Source organism: Archocentrus centrarchus, chromosome 10 (assembly GCF_007364275.1).
Source record: "Archocentrus centrarchus isolate MPI-CPG fArcCen1 chromosome 10, fArcCen1, whole genome shotgun sequence".
Lineage (NCBI taxonomy): Eukaryota > Metazoa > Chordata > Actinopteri > Cichliformes > Cichlidae > Archocentrus > Archocentrus centrarchus.
Genome location: NC_044355.1, coordinates 15109581 through 15128832, shown reverse-complemented (window position 1 = coordinate 15128832; position 19252 = coordinate 15109581). Strand labels below are relative to the sequence as shown.

Here is a 19252-nt window from a genome sequence, read left to right as displayed (position 1 = left end):
ACCACCTTTATTCTTAAAGAGTCTGAACTCTCTTAGGCAGCTTTCTTCTAATTTCTTTCAGTAGTCTTCAGGAATATTTTTCAAGGCTTCTTGAAGGACATTCAAAGCTTGTCTTTGGATGTTGGCTGGTTTTATTTCATTCTCTGATGATCCCACACTGCTTCAATAATATTGAGGTTTGAGGTCTGGGGAGGCCAGTCCATGACTGATAATGTTCCATTGTTTGTTTTTCTATTCAAATGTGCTTTTACTGCACTGGCAGTGTGTTTAGGATCATTGTCATACTGAAATATAAAACTCTTGCCAATCATACCCTTTCCAAATAGTGCTGCATGGAGGATCTAAATCCAATGGTACTTTTCTGCATTCATAATTCCATCAATTTTGTCAAGATCTCCAACACCACTGGCTGAAATGCAGCCCCAAACCTTGACAGAGCATCCACTGTGTTTTACAGTTGTACCTCTCTCCTGACCTCAAAAATGTCAAATTTGGATACATCACTCTATAAGACCTGTTGCCACTGTTTTTCAGCCCAGTTCTTGTGTAATTTGGCATACCTCAGCTTCTTCTCCCTGATTTTTGACAGCCACCCTTCCACTGACACCATTTCTGATGTGGCTTCAATGAACAGCAGATGCATCAAGTGAAGATCCAGATGAATCTCTTCGGTCCTGTGTCAGGTTTTTGCTGGATTTTTTTCTTAAGGACATGACTTTCAGATACTGTTCATCTACTGTTGATAATTTTTAGCCTTGTCACTTCGTTCCTCCACTTCGTTCTTCCAGTGTCCAAAGGAAAAAACTTATAAGACCACTTTAAAAATCACAAGAAGGTCTCAATCCTTGTAAGCGAAATCTAAAGAAATAAGGGGTGACACAAAACCTATGCAGAGTAGTCAATTATTTAAAAATAAATAAATAAATAAATATGAGCATAATAGGTCCACTTTCATGTTGTTTTTTTGTTTGGTTGGTTTTTTTGGAGGGTGGGGGGGTTGCATTTGAGAAAGCACAATCAGTGGCTGTAGCTATGGCACAAGGCATTTGAAGCACACATGAAAGTTGAGAACAGGGAGAAAATGTTCCCATGGCACTAATGGCTACAAAAAAAATTATCCAGTACCTCACACACATAACATATTAAATCTCATTTGCTAAAAATACATATACAAATTACAATTTGTGGTATCAGATGGATGCTGAAGTTATGCAACTTTATACTCAAGATTTTGAGCAGGACTGATCTTTACCAAACAGCAGTGACCTCTTGCAGGTTCTGCTGGTTTGCAGCATGGTGTTTTAAAAGTTGTGTTTTGCCTGGTTCAAAAAAAAAAAAGAAAAAAAAAAAGAAAAAATAATACGTTCAAATATGAGCTTTAGAGCTGCTGGCTTGTAGATTTTCTCATGATTTTCCTTATGCTTAATAAAGCTGACCAAATCCTGGCTCTAGATTCATATTCATTGTACAAATATGACAGTGGTTTTGACATTCTCATCAACCTCTCCCTCAGCAAGCACATTAGTATGTTTTCCACTGCAGTGTAGCGATGAAGTATTTCTTTAGTTTTTCTGATTTTATTAAATATTTCTTACTGTGGAGTGAATTATTTAACAGGTTGTACAAAACTAGAAGCGCTGAATTGAAGGCATACAAGTAGATGACATGTTAAGGCAGGAAACCCCACAATAAGTGTGTGTATGTGTGTCTGGACAGTATGTGTAGCACTGTTGTAGGGTTACTGTAACTGACCAGTTGACTTGTGATTACTCAGCACTACCGCTCTGCTGGTTATTTCCAGAGTCATCCCCTGACTCACGCCTCCTCTCAGCTTCCTTTCCTTTTCTGCCTCTTTCTCTCCTCCTCTGCACCCCCATCATCCCTCCGGCCATTTTTCCTCCTCTTTTGTCTTTTGCCCATTCAGAATTTTTCCCCTTCGTCCTTTAGAGAAAATGAATGTTTGCTGATTCACACATCTGGGGTGACTGAATCAGTTTTCACTCAATGGAGGCACTGTCTGTCTCGCCGCCTGTCACTCAGTCTGCCCTCGTTTGTATGTGTGTCTAACCACCTACAGTGGTATTTCTGTTGATCTATGAGCCGTGAAGTCCGGTAACTCAGCCCAGCCTCAGTGTGTCTTGTTCAATGAGCTGCTATGTGCATTAGGCGGGTGACAGTGCTGGCAATGTGTTGGCTTTGTGTCTTATATTCCATTAGCACTTCTGGTGGCCTGCCAAATAGTCCTTCATTCACTTATTCCAGTATGGTATGAATGCATGTGTTTATGTGCTTTTGTCTGTTAAATCTGTCAGTTTGATTCCACTCAGATTTTGTGCAAATAATAGATTTCCGATATACTGCACTTTTGTGTGTCTGCGTGTGTTCGTGAGTGTGATAGTGTTGTCAGTGTCTCAGCCTCGGAGTTTCTTCTTGAGGCAGTTAAAGTCCTTCGCCGATCGCCACAGCCAGCTCTGCAGCTCTCGCAGTATCCAGAAACCCTCCACCTTCCTGGTGAAGTCATTCATCGTCGGCCGCACTGACAGGAGTGAAGAGGAGGAAGAGGAGGAAGAGGTGGAGGAGGAGGTGAAGAGTGGACTGAAAGGAGGCGAGAGAAGGGAAGTGCCCCTTTGTAAAGACAGAGGGACTGGTTGGGGGAGGAGGGTGTGCTCCTCACCTGCTCCAAACTGGTACAGGAGGGAGAGTGTGGACAGAGGAGGTTGGAGGGTTGGGGAGAGGAGTGAGCGAGGTGACCGACGCTGCTTCAGATATTCACCTGTGTCTGCTTGCTTCTCCTCCACCACCACTGAGCCTCTGTTTCCCTCTACAATAAATCCATCCTCTGCTCTGAGTGTGTCTAAGTGATGTGCATTCAGGTTGTAGCTGTATTGGCGGTTGCTGGTTTCTTGCTGGTTTGCTGTTTGTTGCTGAAGGGAGTCAGAGCCTTCTGTGCTAAGATATGACACTTCAACCCAGGGTCTGGGCTGCATCTCCTGCTCCTCTCCATCCTCCATGATATTCAACAACCTTCTCCTCCCCACCCATCTCTCCAACTCCCCCTTTCTCTCCTGTCTCTCCTCTTCCTCCTTCCCTGCTGCTTTTTTTGCACTGGCTCCCAATTTTCCTCTCTCTGGCTCTTCTCTCTTCTCTCTTCTCCCTCTTTCTCCCCTTACCCTCTCCTTCAATCCACTATTCCTTCGTCCAGTTGCCTCTGCTCTCCTTCCCTCTTTTCCTCTCCTTTTTTCTGTCAGGTCCTTAGTGACACCATCTTCCCTAACTCCTCTGACTAACTTTGCCCCACTTCTTTGGTTGTCACGCTGACCAGACAGCGATCTAGATCCGACTCTGGATCTGTACAGGTTCTGGCTCATGAGCGGAGCTGGTCGGTCACCTCCTGTTCCCCTCTGTAAATACTGCAGCTCGCCAGTATTACTTCTCATGTTTGGAGTTTGTGTAGGATTTGTGTCACCGAGGGCAGTCATCAGTGCAGATATTGAACCCAGCAGTCCATCCAGACCTGTGCAGAAGTGCAGCAGGGAGGTCTTGAGTGAAGGGCAGAGGGTTGAGCGGGCAAGCTCTCTGACGGCTCCCAGAAGAATAGAGTAGGCCTTTTGGTTCTGGGCCAGCCGGGCTTTGTTCTCCAGGCGGTGCCACTGGTCCACTCGAGTGGCAGCACTCGGTAGGGTCAGAGCTGTACTGTTGGGCCGTGGAGGGGAAAAATCTTTCTCATTGAATGGAGGGCCAAGATAGGTCAGCTGGAGGACATTTGAGAAGAGAAAATGAGATGATATAAAGATTTGTTATAGTTCATTTCAACTTAGGTTTGTTTTCATAGTTTGAAAATCATTTATTATAACAATTTAAATAGCTTAATTGCTATGAAGCAAAACTTGTCAGGCTGAAAATCAAAAGCAAGGTCATATTATCTAAACCACTATTTGAGTGCTTTAGGAGCCCTCGTTTTAGATTAAAAGAGAGGGCTCCTATCATGGCACTACTAAGATTTCAATACTCAGGAAAACTGGACTTCTTTAAGTTTTTTGAAAATGTTCTTCAGTTCTAAAACCAAAAGGTGGAGAGTCCCAGGTATTTAAACCCTAGTGGGGGTTGTCCCCTTTGGAGGTGGTCATTGACCCACTATTGATCATGTGTGTCATCACATGAGTATGAAAAAAGCATGGGTCAAACCAGGAGTTTTGGGCAAAACCACTGTGAGACCTTGTCCCACCCTATCATGTGACCTGAAGCGAGGTGTGAGTTGGGGTTAGCTGCTTAGCTTGTGTTTGGGTGTTTTGTCCTTGGGATAAACCAGGGTCAACCACACCCTAAAACAAAAACTGGTCTATCCCAAGGATAAAACTGCTAAACACAAGCTAAGCAACACAGTGTATGTTGTGGAGTGCTCAGACCTCTACACTGGAGAAACCAAACAGTCGCTCAATAAATGCATGGTACAACATAGAAGAGCCACTTCAACAGGACAAGACTCAACTGTACATCTGCACCAAAAGGAGAAAGGACACTTTTGAGGATATTAATGTTCGCAATTTGGACCGGGAGGACAGAGGGTTTGAAAGAGGAGTTAAAGAAGCCATCTATGTCCATGTGAATGACCATTGTAGAGGAACAGAGGTGGTGGCTTACAATACCAGCTACAATGCAGTCTTGAGAGCACTTCCCAAGTGCCTCAACCCCCAGTCACACTTTACTTTAGGTGATCTCAATAGGTCACATGATAGGGTAGGGCAAAGTCTCACTGTGGTTTCACCTGAAACTCCTGGTGGTAATGGCCCACACCTTTTTTCACACCTTTAGTCACATGATGACACACATGATCAATAGTGGGTCAATGACCACCTCTGAAGGGGACCACCCCCACTAGGGCTTAATTACCTGGGACTTTCCACCTTTTAGTTTTAGAACTGAAGAAGCCTCTTGGATGAAAGGTGAAATTTAAAGAAGTCCAGTTTTCCTGTGTATTGAAATCTTAGTAGCACTGTGGTAGGAGCCCTCTCTTTTACTTAAAAAATGAGGGCTCCTAAAGCACTCAAATAGAGTCCAGTCACCTTTTTCAAGCTCTTAAGACTACCATGATCTGGATTACTGAGAACCTATACAGACATCCACAGGAAAACAATGTACAGCTCATACAAATAGACTGTATGAAGGCTGAATGGGAAAGTCAGCTGCTTAACTGTGATGTTTGACAATTATTTTTCAGTTTGGCTTCTTTTTTTCATTCCAATTTAGTTTCAAAATAATCTGGTTAACCAGAGGGTTTGACTAAAAACCTGTCTGATCTGAAATTGCAGTTTCTGTTTCTTGTCTTGACAAAGTCCCAGATCTCAGCAAGTAACACACATTAAAAAAAAAAAAGACCTGAATGAATTTGTTAAGCGTTAAGTTTGTTTGTTTTGTTTTGTTTTGTTGCTTGAGTTTCTTCAGAACTGTGAAGTCTCCAGCTAAATAGTGGAGACAAATTCTTCATGTTCAAGTTCAACATACATAATGATGTGTATCAACTTGATATTTTCTATAAGCTTGTTCACATACAAGAGACAGAGTTTGTAGCACGTCCAACCACAAACATGGACAAAGATATAGTAGAGAGACATATTTTACCAACAAATACCAAGCTATAATATTTTAAAAAGCACTGTAGAATTTAAAAGTAGTTACTAATACAGCCATGCACATTGAGTGGTCATTATGTTTGGAGAAGCATTAACATGCACTTCATTTAAAGCTAGAAAGAAAAGCAGGTAATCACGAATGTAAGTGAATAGACTTATCAGCATGACTGTCCCATCATTTAAGATGAATAACTGAGTTATGTCATATTAACACCTTGCTTAAAGTATTTCATGTAAAGAACATATAAAACCATCATTTAAATCTGTAAGTAGGCACTTTTATACTCCAACTGAGCACTCAAAGCACTATGAGCTTCATTCACCCATACATTCACCTTTTTTTCCCCATGCCTAAAGCACTTTTATAAATGTATCAGAGACAACTCCAGGTTCAGTATTTTGCCCAAGGATACTTTGACATGCAGACTGGAGGAGCTGGGGATCGAACCACCGACATTCCTATGAGTACGTCCTGTGCCACAGCTGCCTTCAGTTATAGACTAGCCTATCATTCATCTGGAATTTTGTGTCCTACTGAAAAAAAAAATGCAACTGTGAGGCCGCTGCTGAAAAACATCCTTTACAGCTTTCATTCAGATGTCTGCCCATATCGTTGCACAAAAAAAAAACAAAAAAAAAAACTGCTCTCATAAAGATTTCAGATGACGTTTGTCTCAATAATGATTCAGGGAGTCAAACAGCCTTGGTTGTCCTTAGATCTTAGTTCAGGATTTAATATTGTTGATCAGGAATTACATCTAGATAGACAGAAAAAGTGGGCTTGGCTTTGAGGTGTGTTCTTTATTTTGTCCAGCTCATATTTAAAAAGGAAGTTATAGAGTTGGAATCAGTAATTATGACTTTGAAGGGCTACCATGATGTATAGAGTCCCCCATGGAGTGGTGTTTGGGCCCCTCAGATTCAACATGTAGGCTGAATTCTTTGCTTGAACAGCCAAGACTAGCTATGCAGAAGACAGCCAGATCCATGCATCTCTCTCAAATGACTGAAAATTTGCTATGTCTGTACCATGAGAAGGTAAACAACTGGACGCAATAAAACATCCTTCAGCAACATAAAGACTGAACTAATTCGTATTGGCAATAAAAAAGAAAAGGGTGGCGCTCAGCGCTTACCTCGGGGGCACTGAAAAACCGCAAAAGCGTTGGTGTAATAACTGATAAGGATCTAAATTTTTAGAGGCTGCATCAAAGCTGTAGCAATCTGGCATTAAAAGCTAATATGAAAAACTTATTTTCCTAGCAAGATGTATTAAAGCTCATTTGTGCTTGGATTTCTTGTATGGTGGACTGCTGCATTGCTCACCTCCACAATGATGTTGGACAGTGCAACTTCTTCAGATCCACCAACAGATTAATACATTACTCCAATTTCTTGCATCCTTACACTGTCTCTCAGTTAAATATAGAATTCAAGTCTCAACTTGTTGTTCATAAACCTTGGCCCAAAAAATATCACAAATATGTTGACTGAGCACAAGCCTGCAGTCTCTCAGATCTACAGGGACCAGTCAGCTGGTGGTGCCCAGAGCTCAAACCAAACATGGTGAAATGGCTTTTAGCCATCCTGCTGCCCTCTGTTGGAATCAGCTCCCCATGGAGCTTAGATACACCCCAACTCTAGCCATTTTAAAACTAAATACTCAAAAAAAAAAAAAAAAACAAATGTTCCCAGTTGTCATTAAATTTTACAGTTATTTTTTTTTAATTATCTTTGGCCTGGCAGTGTTGGGAAAGCTACTTTGAAGTGGTTTACAAACCAAAAATTTAATTCACACAGGGAGCAGTTCAACTACAGCAAAACTGCCCAAGGCAGAAACTGATAAAATAAATCTACTTCAGAAAAGTGGTTAGAATTACTGAGAAAAAAAACCTGACAATGTAATACAATATATTGCAAAAAGGTTACGTCAGCTAAATGGCAGTCAGTTGAATTTATTGCACAGCCCTACTTGTTTACAGGTTCATGGTCCATAAAAAAAAATATTAATAAAAGAAATTCTGTTCATGGGAAAGTGGAGAAATGTTATTGTTGGCTATCCATACAATGTCCATCAGACTTTCCTGATGTTTTGTTGTCATATACACTCTGTGGACAAAAGTATTGGGTCACACCTCTTAATCTCTAAATTAAGCTGTTTTTAGTCCCATTGCCACAGGTGTATAAATCAATCGGCTAGCCTTTAAAAAAATTTAAGAAGGACTGGTTTGTGCGCTGAACTTGTGTGTGACACTGGCACTGGTGTGCCACCACTGCAACAAGTAAGCTCATGAAGGTATTCCACGATCAACTGTAAGTGGTTTTATTGCAAAGTGGAAGCAACTCAGCCATGTAAAGTTACAGAGCAGGTTCACCAAGTGCTGAGGCAGACAGCACGTAAAAGTCGCCAATGCTCTGCTCTGCTGACTCAACTGCAGTGCTCTTAACCTCCTCTGGGATTAACATCAGCACAAAAACTGCACCAGGAGCTTCATGGCATGGGTTTCCATGGCCAAGCAGTTCCTGGAGGTGTAATGTGTATGTGGGCCTGTATTTTTGTGCATATAGTGTATTTTCTTAAATGGTCACACTGATTCTTCCTCATGCTAAGCTTGACAAAGGTCAAATGGTTGGTGGTAGCTGCTCAATGGGTGCATTTCCTGTAGGTTCAGAGCAGCCAGGATGAAAGAGAAAAATAGATGGTGTTGTTCAAATCGGGTTCAAGTACAATAAAGGTGCAGACAACACAGAAGGCAACTAAAAATCTAAAATCTTTCTTTTTCTTTCATGGCCCAAAATTGTTTGTAGTTTCAGTTGTTAACTGCAGAAATGTGCACAGTGCAAATATGAATGTTTAACTACCAGCAAATAACTGCAAAATATTAAAGTACTTGTTTGATGACATGTAACTTCACTGCTAAAACTTTCACATCACCCATCAAGTATAAGATCAATATTCATTCTTCTTTTAACTCTGTCTGGTCTCCTAAGGAACCAACTCCTGAAGAAGGTATCTGTTTTTTTTAATCTGCTAAATATTCACTAACTGTCTATTGTTTTCATTGTTGTGAGGGGTTATTTTCATCATTATTATCATCATCATTTAACACATTCTTATAATAAAGGCACGGATTAGCCATTTTAATAGTGTACTTTTGTGGTTTTGAGCTATTTTTTGCTTTAAAAGTGTGTATATTTATTATTGATATTTCCACAAAATATGGGAGTTTTTTTATTTTGTTTTTGTTTCCCTGATGAAGAGATTTTGATAAATGACTGACCAGTATCACAAAACTACTCACATATACGTCTTTGATCTCTTTCAGCTGATACTCCAGGTACTTAGTGAGCTCGTAGGTGCTCTGTATTGAACTCCTCTCACTGGCCAGGTTGTGGAGAGCATCCACAGCGGTAGCCATGGCAGTGGCCAATAGCAAGACGAGCTGGTGTTGATCGACTGTGGAGAAATAAAAAAAACAACACTGTGAGATGTGTCTTTAATGACATTCACGTCTTGGGTGTCCAAGTGTTAATTAACGCACGCTTGTGGAGGTATTTGTAATGAAAACAAAGAGGTGAAATTTATTTCAGCTATTTATTTTCTCAGACATGTTGTCATTATTTAACTTGGACTTTTTTAATGAATTTGATGATTGAGAGCTCAACAGGCAAAAAAAAAAAAAAAAAAAATCACCTCCAGCAACAGTTTCCAAACCTTGCTCCAGTCGCATCACACTGTTTATAGGAATTTTACAATATTCCAGTTTATTTCTTTGTCTCTATGACGATGGCCTTGTCTGTTTACATATTGCCAGGTCAGAGTCATCTGACACTGCCAATAAAGCTTTTTCCGCTTCCAATCTAATTTTAGAGGTTTCTGGCTGTCGGAGGTTTACTCTGGCTTCAAATAAAACCTGGCTTAATAGCTTCAGACAGTCAGACAAATGGCTCCTATGTTCAATGCACCAGTCTGTCAGGAAAACAGCCGCTTGAACGTGCACACACTCTCTGTCACACACGCGTTCATTCCTGACCGATAACCCGAAAACAAAGACATGTGGCTTTCTTTACAATCACAAACATTAATGTGTTTGTATGGGTTGTATGTTTGCTGTGGAGTTCTTGTTTAGGTTTCAGAGTGTTTGTGTAGGTGTTTCATGTTACTGTGTGAGTGTTTGTGAGAATGTTTGTAGCCGTAATTATATATGTGGATTAAATTCGCATTGCTGAGAGTATATGCAATGATTGTGTGTGTGTGTGTGTGTGTGTGGGGGGGGGGGGGGGGGGGGGGGGGGGGGGGCAGTGTGGTTGTAAAAGTGGAAACCTTTCAGTACCCCTGTCTCTGGTTTCAAACTGAGAAAATTGGAAAATTGGAGTTGAAAGGTGATTTTCAACATTAAGGATCTTTATGTACGTTCACTTCTCTTCGTGCCATGCTCGCTCTCTCTGGACACTTTCACACTTTCTCTCTTCGCTGACTCTCTATCAGCACTCCTTCAGCCTCTTGATGGAGCCCAGCAAACATTTCCTTTTTTCATTTCTGCTCTCCATCATCCTCTCCGTGCTCTCTCTCTCTCCCCCCCTCTCATCCTCCTGACACCGGCTGTGATTCATGCTCGTAATTATGGGCAAACTGTGCTGCTGCTCAACAGGTGTGAAATATGCATTGCACAATGTGTGTGTGTGTGTGTGTGTGTGTGTGTGTGTGTGTGTGTGTGTGCGTGCCGGCTTTCTCGCTTTCACTCACTCTGTCTTTCTCTGACTTAGACACACCTCAAGTGTCCTGTTGCTTCACCAATGCAATCCCTTTCTCCTTCCAGATTAGTCACACTCTACTCAAACGTTCCTTTCTTCCTTGCCGTACCTTTATCCTCATTTTCTCCTCTCAGCGATCTTATCTCTTGTGTGCCTTAGGTCGAAATAACAGCAGACAATTAACCCTGATTAGCTCGACTGCTCCTCAATTTCCCTTTTCTCTCTCCCTTTGATCTTTCACTACGGGGCCCCACAGGACAAATATGAGATTTTAAGTGAATTACTTCAACACCCTGCAGAACATTTACCCTTAGCTCGCACTTGGGCATGATTAAAAATAATAATAAAATAGTTTCAACTTAAAATAGTCAACACCTTTTCTTTTCTCTCTCTCTCTGACTCAGCCACTCATACTTGTCATATCACTATGAATTCCCAAACAGGGTTGGGTTGAAACTGAGTGATCTGCAAAAATGTCCCAGAAATAAGTGCACTGAGGCAGAGAGAATTTGCTCTTTATATAAGTAAGCGATAAGATATGACTCACCCAAACACCAGTAACTAAAGCAAATCATCAGAATACACTGGCAAGTAAGTTTAATTAACTTACCCCCAATTGATTATGTTAAAAATTGCAATGGTAACATGGTAACAGTTAATATTATAGCCTCAGTTGATGAAAGATGACAGACAGTTTCAAATTAAAATAGGATTAAAAATGTGCGCCATGCTTTGAGTGACAGGACAAAATCTGAACAAACAACTCCCTAACTGCTTTCATAGCAGGTGATTCTTCACTACCCATTGACCCCAAGCTGACGACTAAATCAAGGCATTTTCCCAGAATATTTTCTAAATCACTGTTGTTGAGCCCATGGCAACTTTCTCTCTCTCTCTCTCTCTCTCTCTCACACACACACACACACACACACACACACACACACACACACACACACACACACACACACACACACACACACACACACACACACACACACACCTTGAAGTTAGTCATCTAGGGCAACCCCTGTCAGCCAAGCCTCCTCCGTGCTCCACATCACCTGTCAGAAGCCTTAAGCATCTTTCAGTGATGGCTGTACATTTGGAGTTCATCAAGCAGCTGGCTCCTCCCACTGAACATCCTCTATTAGCATCAAAACACTCCGAAACCAACATGACATTGCTGACTCTCAGAGTAAACAACCCTGAAGGAAAAGGACTCACAGTGTGCAGGGAGGGTCACTTTCAAAGGGAATAAACAGGTACCAAAAAAAGAATCCTGGGATGAAGAAGGAAAAATCTTCTTGGCAAAAATCAGCCCAAACTGTTCCAAACCGTTTCCTTTTGTCTGCAGCCACATGCTTGGAGATGATTGCCAGACGTGAAAGGCTCTTGTTGTTTTGATTGAGCACTGACATGTCTTAAAGCAGCCTCTGCTGCGGCTAAAAACAACCGCTCTTTTGTACAAGGAAACTCAGATAACTCAAACCGAAAGCCATGTTGTTGTTCTATAATATTAGATTGAGTAACTTTGGTATAGTCGGCATATAGCTTGACTTCAAGGCGAGCCCTGTAGGCTTGGGACTGTGTCTGTGTACCTGGCAATGGAAGCACACTCCGCAGGGCAGGGTTGAAACCAGAACATTCTCCATGGGAGGATTGCATTACACCAACACAGGAGTTCCCTACAACGGCCGACCGTGACCTGCCTCTGTGCACTTGTGTGTGTGAGTCTACACACATGTACTTATTAGAGTTATACATATGCACACACGAGGGGGAGGAGGGGGCTCCTTTACTTGCAACAGATCATATTTTTATCTTCAGTTTGTGCACTGGTGTAAAGTCAGATCTGGCACTCTGGAGTCTGGCTACCATCTGCAGAGCAGAGCTGAACGTGAGGTTCTAGCGGCAGAGCTTGTGCGCTCCAAATAGTTCCGAATTAAACATCAGCACAAGGTCAAAGTTCAGAGTTGAATGTTGGGGCGCAAGAATGTGTTCATGGGTAAAAAAACATTTGGCATTTTACCCTCCACACGGTGTTTTGGTGAACCAGTGACCCAGTGTTTGCGGGTGCTGCGCTGCTTCCATTCGAGATGACTAGTATTTCATCTTTCCCAACATGCGCCACCATTTGAGGTTTTATACAAGCACTTAAACAGAATTTGGTATTGTGGGAAAACCATGTGCAAGTAAATCTCTCCAGTCTGGTCCAGGAAAAACTCACTCCGGTGCCAAAAAAGGTTGCCCTCCATCGCTCTAACCACTTGAAAGAGGTTTTAAACAGGAGATGAAACCTAAGTATGTAGAAGATGTTGTAAATCAGGTCTAGATTCATGATGTTTATCATTTCCTGCATAACACTGATTGGATTGGATGTTGTCATATACATTCATACATTTGGCCCAAGCCATGTTTTTCAGAACTAAAATCTAGGAATTTTGCTAATTCTCTCACTCATCACACATCAGTTGTATCCAGTCACTGCAGAATTTCTCCACTCTGACAGAGGACAATATCAAGCAACATAAGGGACACAAATGACTGATATGTCCAGACATTTTCCATTTTGCTACAATCTTTGATTGGAATATTGAAGTTATGTGTCAGTTCTGATTATTAATGTGCTTTAGTCTTTTGAGACTTGAAGAAAAAAATCTTGATATAATCTGTTCAATATTTGCTAAAATGACCGGACTCACATCATGCTCGGACTGGGCAGCAAACTCGGCAAAAACTATGATTGTAATTGTGAGTCAGAGATATCAGAAACTTTTGACAGCTCAAAAAAAAAACCAAAACAAAAAAAACCAAAAAAAAAACCAAAAAACCAACAAAAGCATTGTCAGCTAACATCTGGGAGCAATTGCCTACATGTATTTCTTTCATTGGCAGGGACTTCTAAATCAATTTTAATATGAACATTAATAGAATTAATTAAGCAAATGTAAACTAAAGTCATACTGTTTCAATTTGTTAAGACAGCACTACAAATAATAACACTACAAAAACAATAAAATAACACCACAAAATGGAACAAATAGTAAAAAGGCTGGTATTTGTGCAGTGCTGTTCTAGCCTTACCGACCCCTCTATGTGCATTTATGTTAAAAGCCACAGTCACCCATTCACACACTTTATTCTATTAACTTTAAGCACTTTATCAAGCTCACACACTGATGGATGCATCGGTTTGGGGATGGGTGTCTTTTCCAAGGACGCTTCCCCTCTGATTAGGACGACACGCTCTACCTCCTGAGCCGCAGCCGCCCCCAGCGTTTCCTGTCCATCCCAGTCTGACCACATTATACAAAAGCTCCATTTCAGTGTTACAACCTTTATCAGACATCATGAGCGTGGGTGTCACTGCCAACATCAGCGTGTTCACAAATTATTAATATGTGTTTGCTAAAATCCACATACTGCAGCCACTAAATGAAAAAATTGATCCTCTGCATTGTCTTGTGTGTTTGTTGTCTTCCAGCTAACGTGGCAGAGGCATAGCTGGAGCCTCAGTGTGGCTCTGATGACACAGAAGAAGCATCCGAGCCAAAAATCAGAGGAGCTGTAGTTTTTTAACTATTTGGCTGCACTGTACCTGGGGGCAATTTTGTCTTCTGTCATATAACATATACCAAAAACATAAACACACCAGCGGACGCCAGGGATGAAGACACGCATCGGCATACTGCAGTAAAGGACAGGGGAGCACGGGCCAAGTGGACAGAAGGTTGACATTCTGGGGTCAGGGTCAATTTTGTGTTTCTGTGTACAGTTAAAGGCCAGATTTATGTGCAGTCTGCACTCAATCAAATGTGCATTCCTTCACTAACTCAACACACACACACACACATGCACACTTATGTATCAAAAGTGCACACTGGAGTGTAGATCCATGTATGCACAGGCATCATACCGAGCAAATACATATAAACAAACCTTTTCATACTCAAACACAAACACACACATGTGCAAACTTTTCCCATCCCTTCCCTCATGAGAGTCCTTCCTCTGGAGTTTGTTCATGGTGAATTTCACATTAATCCTCTTGGCACTGGATGCACTCTGGGGTTGCCAAACATCAATGACCCCCCAAAACAAAGGCAAAAGAAAGCACACATTAAAAAAAATCCAATAAAAATCATGTTTATGCCCAGAATCTCTCTTTGCAACCATTTCTCGCAAGTCGTAAACTCAACATCCTCTGCTCGGTTGCCCTTCTTGCCTCATTGTCTGTCTCCCTCTTCCCCTTACAAGCAATCTATCCTTGCCCCCCCCTCCCCACTTTTGTTTTTTTTTTTTTAAATCACTGGATTCCAGTGGCTCCATGCTTTATCGCCATGTTTGGTTTCAATTTCTTTGTCGCTTCATCTCTGCCACTCTCTCCTTAAATCTCCCTGAAACATCAAACTTCCATTTTAAAGTCTACTTCCTTTCTATCCCTAATTACCTTTCCCTTCTCTTCCTTTCACTAATTGGCTCCACTCGTTTCCTCCATCAACATCTTTCATTCCCTTCGTCCCCTTTTTGTCAGACCTTCAGTTTTTAATTTACCACAAACCCCCACCACTTGCCATCCCGAACTCACAGATTTCGCTTAGAAAAACACCCTGTAAACAGAATCAGAGAAGAATCCACTGCTGAACTGTGACTCCCTGCTCTGTTACGGCCTTGATGGAAAGCCGAAGAGCGGAGGCGGAAAGTAAGGAGCAGTTTATCGAAATACTGGAAGAGTATAAAAGTATTCAGAATAACAAGGAAAAATACTAAATATTTTTTACTTCCAGCTTCTTAAATTCTTCTGATTCAGTGCTTTTTATTGTCTTATATGAGAGTAAAAATAATAGCCGCAAAACAAGGGATTTAAAGTCCTTACCTTCATTTTTAGGAAAATAACTGAGTAAAAGGCACAACTGCCAATAATGTGAATATGTGTTAGCTGGAGACCTCCAGAAAGGGCTCATTTTATATGTTTACTACACACTTTCTGTTTCAGTTTAAGTTGCATCACTTATGGGCCAGCTTTTTATTCAGGCATTGTACAGCTGTCTTTATATGTTCTCTTGTGTATCTTTTTTTTTTGCTGGGGGGGGGGGGGGGGGGGGGGGGGTCTCTGTGCATGGGGATCCAGTGTAAATTCACCAATTTACACCACTTTATACAGAACTTTTTTACTTTACTATATTTATTCTACAGCTTCCCTTGCACGTCACTCCAGCTGAAGTGTTTATGTGTTTCTCATATACGATGCATTGTTAAATAGTCACTTAAAGTAACACACGGTATATAAAAATCTAAAAGAACCACAGCAACATTAAAATACTGGCTACACATACACTAAAAACTTGCTGTTCTGCTACTTTAATGGCAGTTTAAAGCGAGATTTTTTAAAAAAAAATTTTTTACTGCAAATAAAAAGAAATCTTGATCTGGAAGTGAGGAAGATATTTTGGAGTCTTGAAGGATAGAGGGAGGGAAAGAAGAGGAGGAAGAGGAAAAGGGGTCGGTGGAGGGGAGCACGAGGGAGCCGGTGAGGGAGAGTTTTGTGAAGCGAGGGGCCATGTTAATTTGGGAAAAATGTAAACAGCATGTGTAACTGTTCAAAGCGTGACCGACTCATTTTATATCAGTCCCCCCCCCTTCTCTCTCCTCTCTCTTTCCCTCTGGGTCCTGCTAACTTCTGTCAATCTGCACTGCATTAACCCCTCTACCGCCAGTTCTTCTCTCTCCCTCTCTCCTTCTCTATTTACTTTTATCTGTCTCTCCCCCCCTTTCTCTTTACACACACATACACACACAACCTCTCCCCTCCACACATCCTCTTGACATTCATATATACCATGAAGAATTGGGGATGGCGCTGCAGCGAATCAAAAGATGTGAAAGGTTCACTTTAGCCTCTTTTCCACCTCTTCTGCTCGCTCCCTCTCTATCCCTACCTCTCTGTCTTTTCACTCTGTCTTTGTTTCCTCCGTTTTAGCCAGCGTGTTGGAGCTAACTGGCCCAGCACACACTAAAGCTTTTATCTGAAACACACTGACACTAATTCAAGCCTCTGGGCAATAACAGGCTTTGTCTGTTTTTGTCTCTGTGTGTGTACACAGAGGTTGGGTCCATTTCAAGTCAGATAATGACAAGGAAAAACATCTATCTGTGCATCTATGTCAACCTGGGGAGATAAAGCCAAAGTGTGCGTGAGACAAAGACAGCATGTCCTTTAACAGCTGAGCCTTCTGTGCATTTATTTGCTCTGAGTATCAGTTTGTTCTGTACTCAGCTTTCTATTTATTGTCCTTCTAAAGTTACACTACATGATGTGAGACTCGAGAGAGGGGAGGAGGACAGAGGAAGAGGAGGAAGAAAGTGGCAGAGCTGTTGATCTTTTGCTCAGAGCATCATTTCATTACGGGGCCATCCTGCAGTAGCTGCTTATCTTTCCTTCTTCTTTCACCTCCTTTTCCCTTCATATTGTAGACACGGAGCAGCAGCCGCACCAGTCGTTCTGGGAGGGGGGAGTGTGTGTGACTAACGTGAATCATGTACTTTCTCATATCGGTGACAGCTAACTAGACAGGGGCTTTAGCTGTCTCTGACCCCCTCAACCCCTGTCATTTTTTTTTTTCTTTACTGGGAATAAGAATCCCTCCCCATCCATCTTTCTCTCTCGCAGACACTTCTCAGCCTTTCTCTCACTCTTTTCTTCACACTGTTTCTCTCATCCCTCTCACATTTATATTTAACAAAAAATTACCCTAAAATTACATGTTCTTCTATTTTTTTGTTCCATTCACATTTTCATTCTAGTTTTTTTCTCTGTTTTTTTCATTTTTTTTCCTGATAATCCTTGGCAGTTTGATGATGCGCCACTAAACCCAAGTGTGCCTCTTCATCATTAATTTCCAAATGCAAAGAGATGAATCACAGCCACTTTTAAACTCATTACAAATGTTTAAAATAACAGCAAGAAAATTGAATAAAAAAAAAAAAACTTTTTTAAGAAATTAAGTGATTTCATTCCAGGTTTATAAAAACTGTTTTGACTGGATGTTTGGGATAATTTGATGTTTGGTTTTAAGTGGAAGAAACAATTAAACAATTAAACCCTAAAGATGCGCAGGGTGGAAATATATTTGCAGAAATTACGCTCTAAATTATTCACAATTTTAATAATCATTAAAGATGCAAGGCTAAATAAATAAATAAATAAAAAGCTCATAAAAAAATTCCTGCTAAATAATTGTAATCAGTCTGGCGACAAAGTTTGTTTTTTCCCCCCATGCCTCCATAAAAGGTTTTAGATTCATGGTCTTACCTCCGCAGAACCTCCTCATTTTCCTCAAATCCTTTTATCCACGTCGGTGCGCACTCAGAAGTTCATCCACTAAGCGCAGAAATAACCCGATAATGATCTCCTCTCTCCTCTTGGAGATTAAAAAAAAAAGACGCAAACTTTAAAAAAACAAAAAAAATCTGCTCAATTAGATCTGCTAAGAAGACTTTAAAGTGAAACACAAGTGATGCCAATCCAGGAGTTATTTGTTATATTCAGGGTCTTACATTTGCGTCTTAGGATGGCGCTGAAATTGACGATCCGCTGACTTGGTGCGTGTGGTCTGTGACAGACTGAGCGACGGTGGAGCCTTTATGTACCTCCTCCTCCTCTTTTTATACCCTTTCCCCTTCTTTCCTCCCCTCCTTCCCATCCTGTCTCTTCGTCTTCTTCGTCTTCTTCTTCTTTTTTCGTTATCCTCCACCTCCTCCTCCTCGGTAATGGTGGTGATTCACCGGGTTGACGCATCACGGCTCAACTTGACAGAGCCGCTGAACCACGGGACTTGTCACAACTCATTTCTTCCCCTCTCTCCTGTCGTCATCCTCGTGAACCCGATGTGAGCGCCGCCGTTTGATCTTAAATCTGCTTCCCTTTAATAAGGTGCTAGTCCGATTTGATCCGGTCACCGGAGGCCAGCGTGACCTTCAAATCGTCCAAGAAATACGGAATAAATTTCATGCTCTCCTTCTCTTTTTTTCTCTAACTTCCTGTATTTTATTTGAATTATTATTATTTTACATTTATACTGTGCATTTACTCTACCACGTGTAATTTAGAGTAAAAATAAAATGAACAAAGAGGAGCGATTTTTCCTCCCATGTCGTCTTTACGCAGACCCAAATTAATTTAAAACTTGTAAACATATGCGTTAAAACTATTAAAATGGGCCTAAAAATATTGCACATCAATCTCATAATAATATGACAAATATCGAAGCTGGATTTAATTGAGCTGCCTGTAATATGAGACTCGCTTGGTACGCAAATATTATAGGAAATAATTTGCGTCCCAATAAGAGAGTATTGCGCCTGTTTTTCTTTCTTTTTCTTTGTGGGAGGATGAAGGCAAGTGTTTGCTTGCTTCCACTGCGCTTCTTTTCTTCTCCCCCCATTCCTCGGCTCTTAGTTTTTTATTGACAGTGAGATTATTCTGGATCTTCTTCTCTCACCTCCAGCTGTCACTCAGCACGCCAGTCAGAACATCAGCCCGTGGCACGCAGCGCCTTGTCGCGCCCCAAAGCATCGCTGTTGATACTCTTACTTGTCCTGGATCCAAGTAAAATTCTTTCGTAATCGCTGAGATATTCCAAATCCGTCAGGCCCACCGGTTCATGTGATTGAATAAAGTAGGCTGGTTATGCGGAATGACAGTGTATGCTCAAGGCTGTATTAAACAAGGGAGGAAGGTGTCCTCAAGGGCCTTACCAAAAGCTTCTTGCTTTCTTTCAGATGCATGCGCTGATGTAACAGAGTTTTTTTACGTGTTTGAACTTTTAAACTAACCTGAAATGATAAGGTCCTTAAATGGGTCCTGA

At 41.3% G+C, this 19252-nt stretch overlaps 1 protein-coding gene across 1 annotated transcript; it reads right to left on the bottom strand.

Annotated features, from left to right (window-relative positions):
* Window positions 1-480: 480 nt before the first annotated feature.
* Window positions 481-18244, bottom strand: clcf1 (cardiotrophin-like cytokine factor 1). The gene is made up of 4 exons (XM_030739532.1): window positions 17943-18244; window positions 17698-17806; window positions 8933-9087; window positions 481-3752 (listed from the first exon to the last, which is right to left on the bottom strand). Exons 2-4 carry the CDS (start codon window positions 17714-17716, stop codon window positions 2412-2414), a joined length of 1515 nt encoding a protein of 504 aa, XP_030595392.1. The 5' UTR covers window positions 17717-17806; window positions 17943-18244; the 3' UTR covers window positions 481-2411.
* Window positions 18245-19252: the final 1008 nt, after the last annotated feature.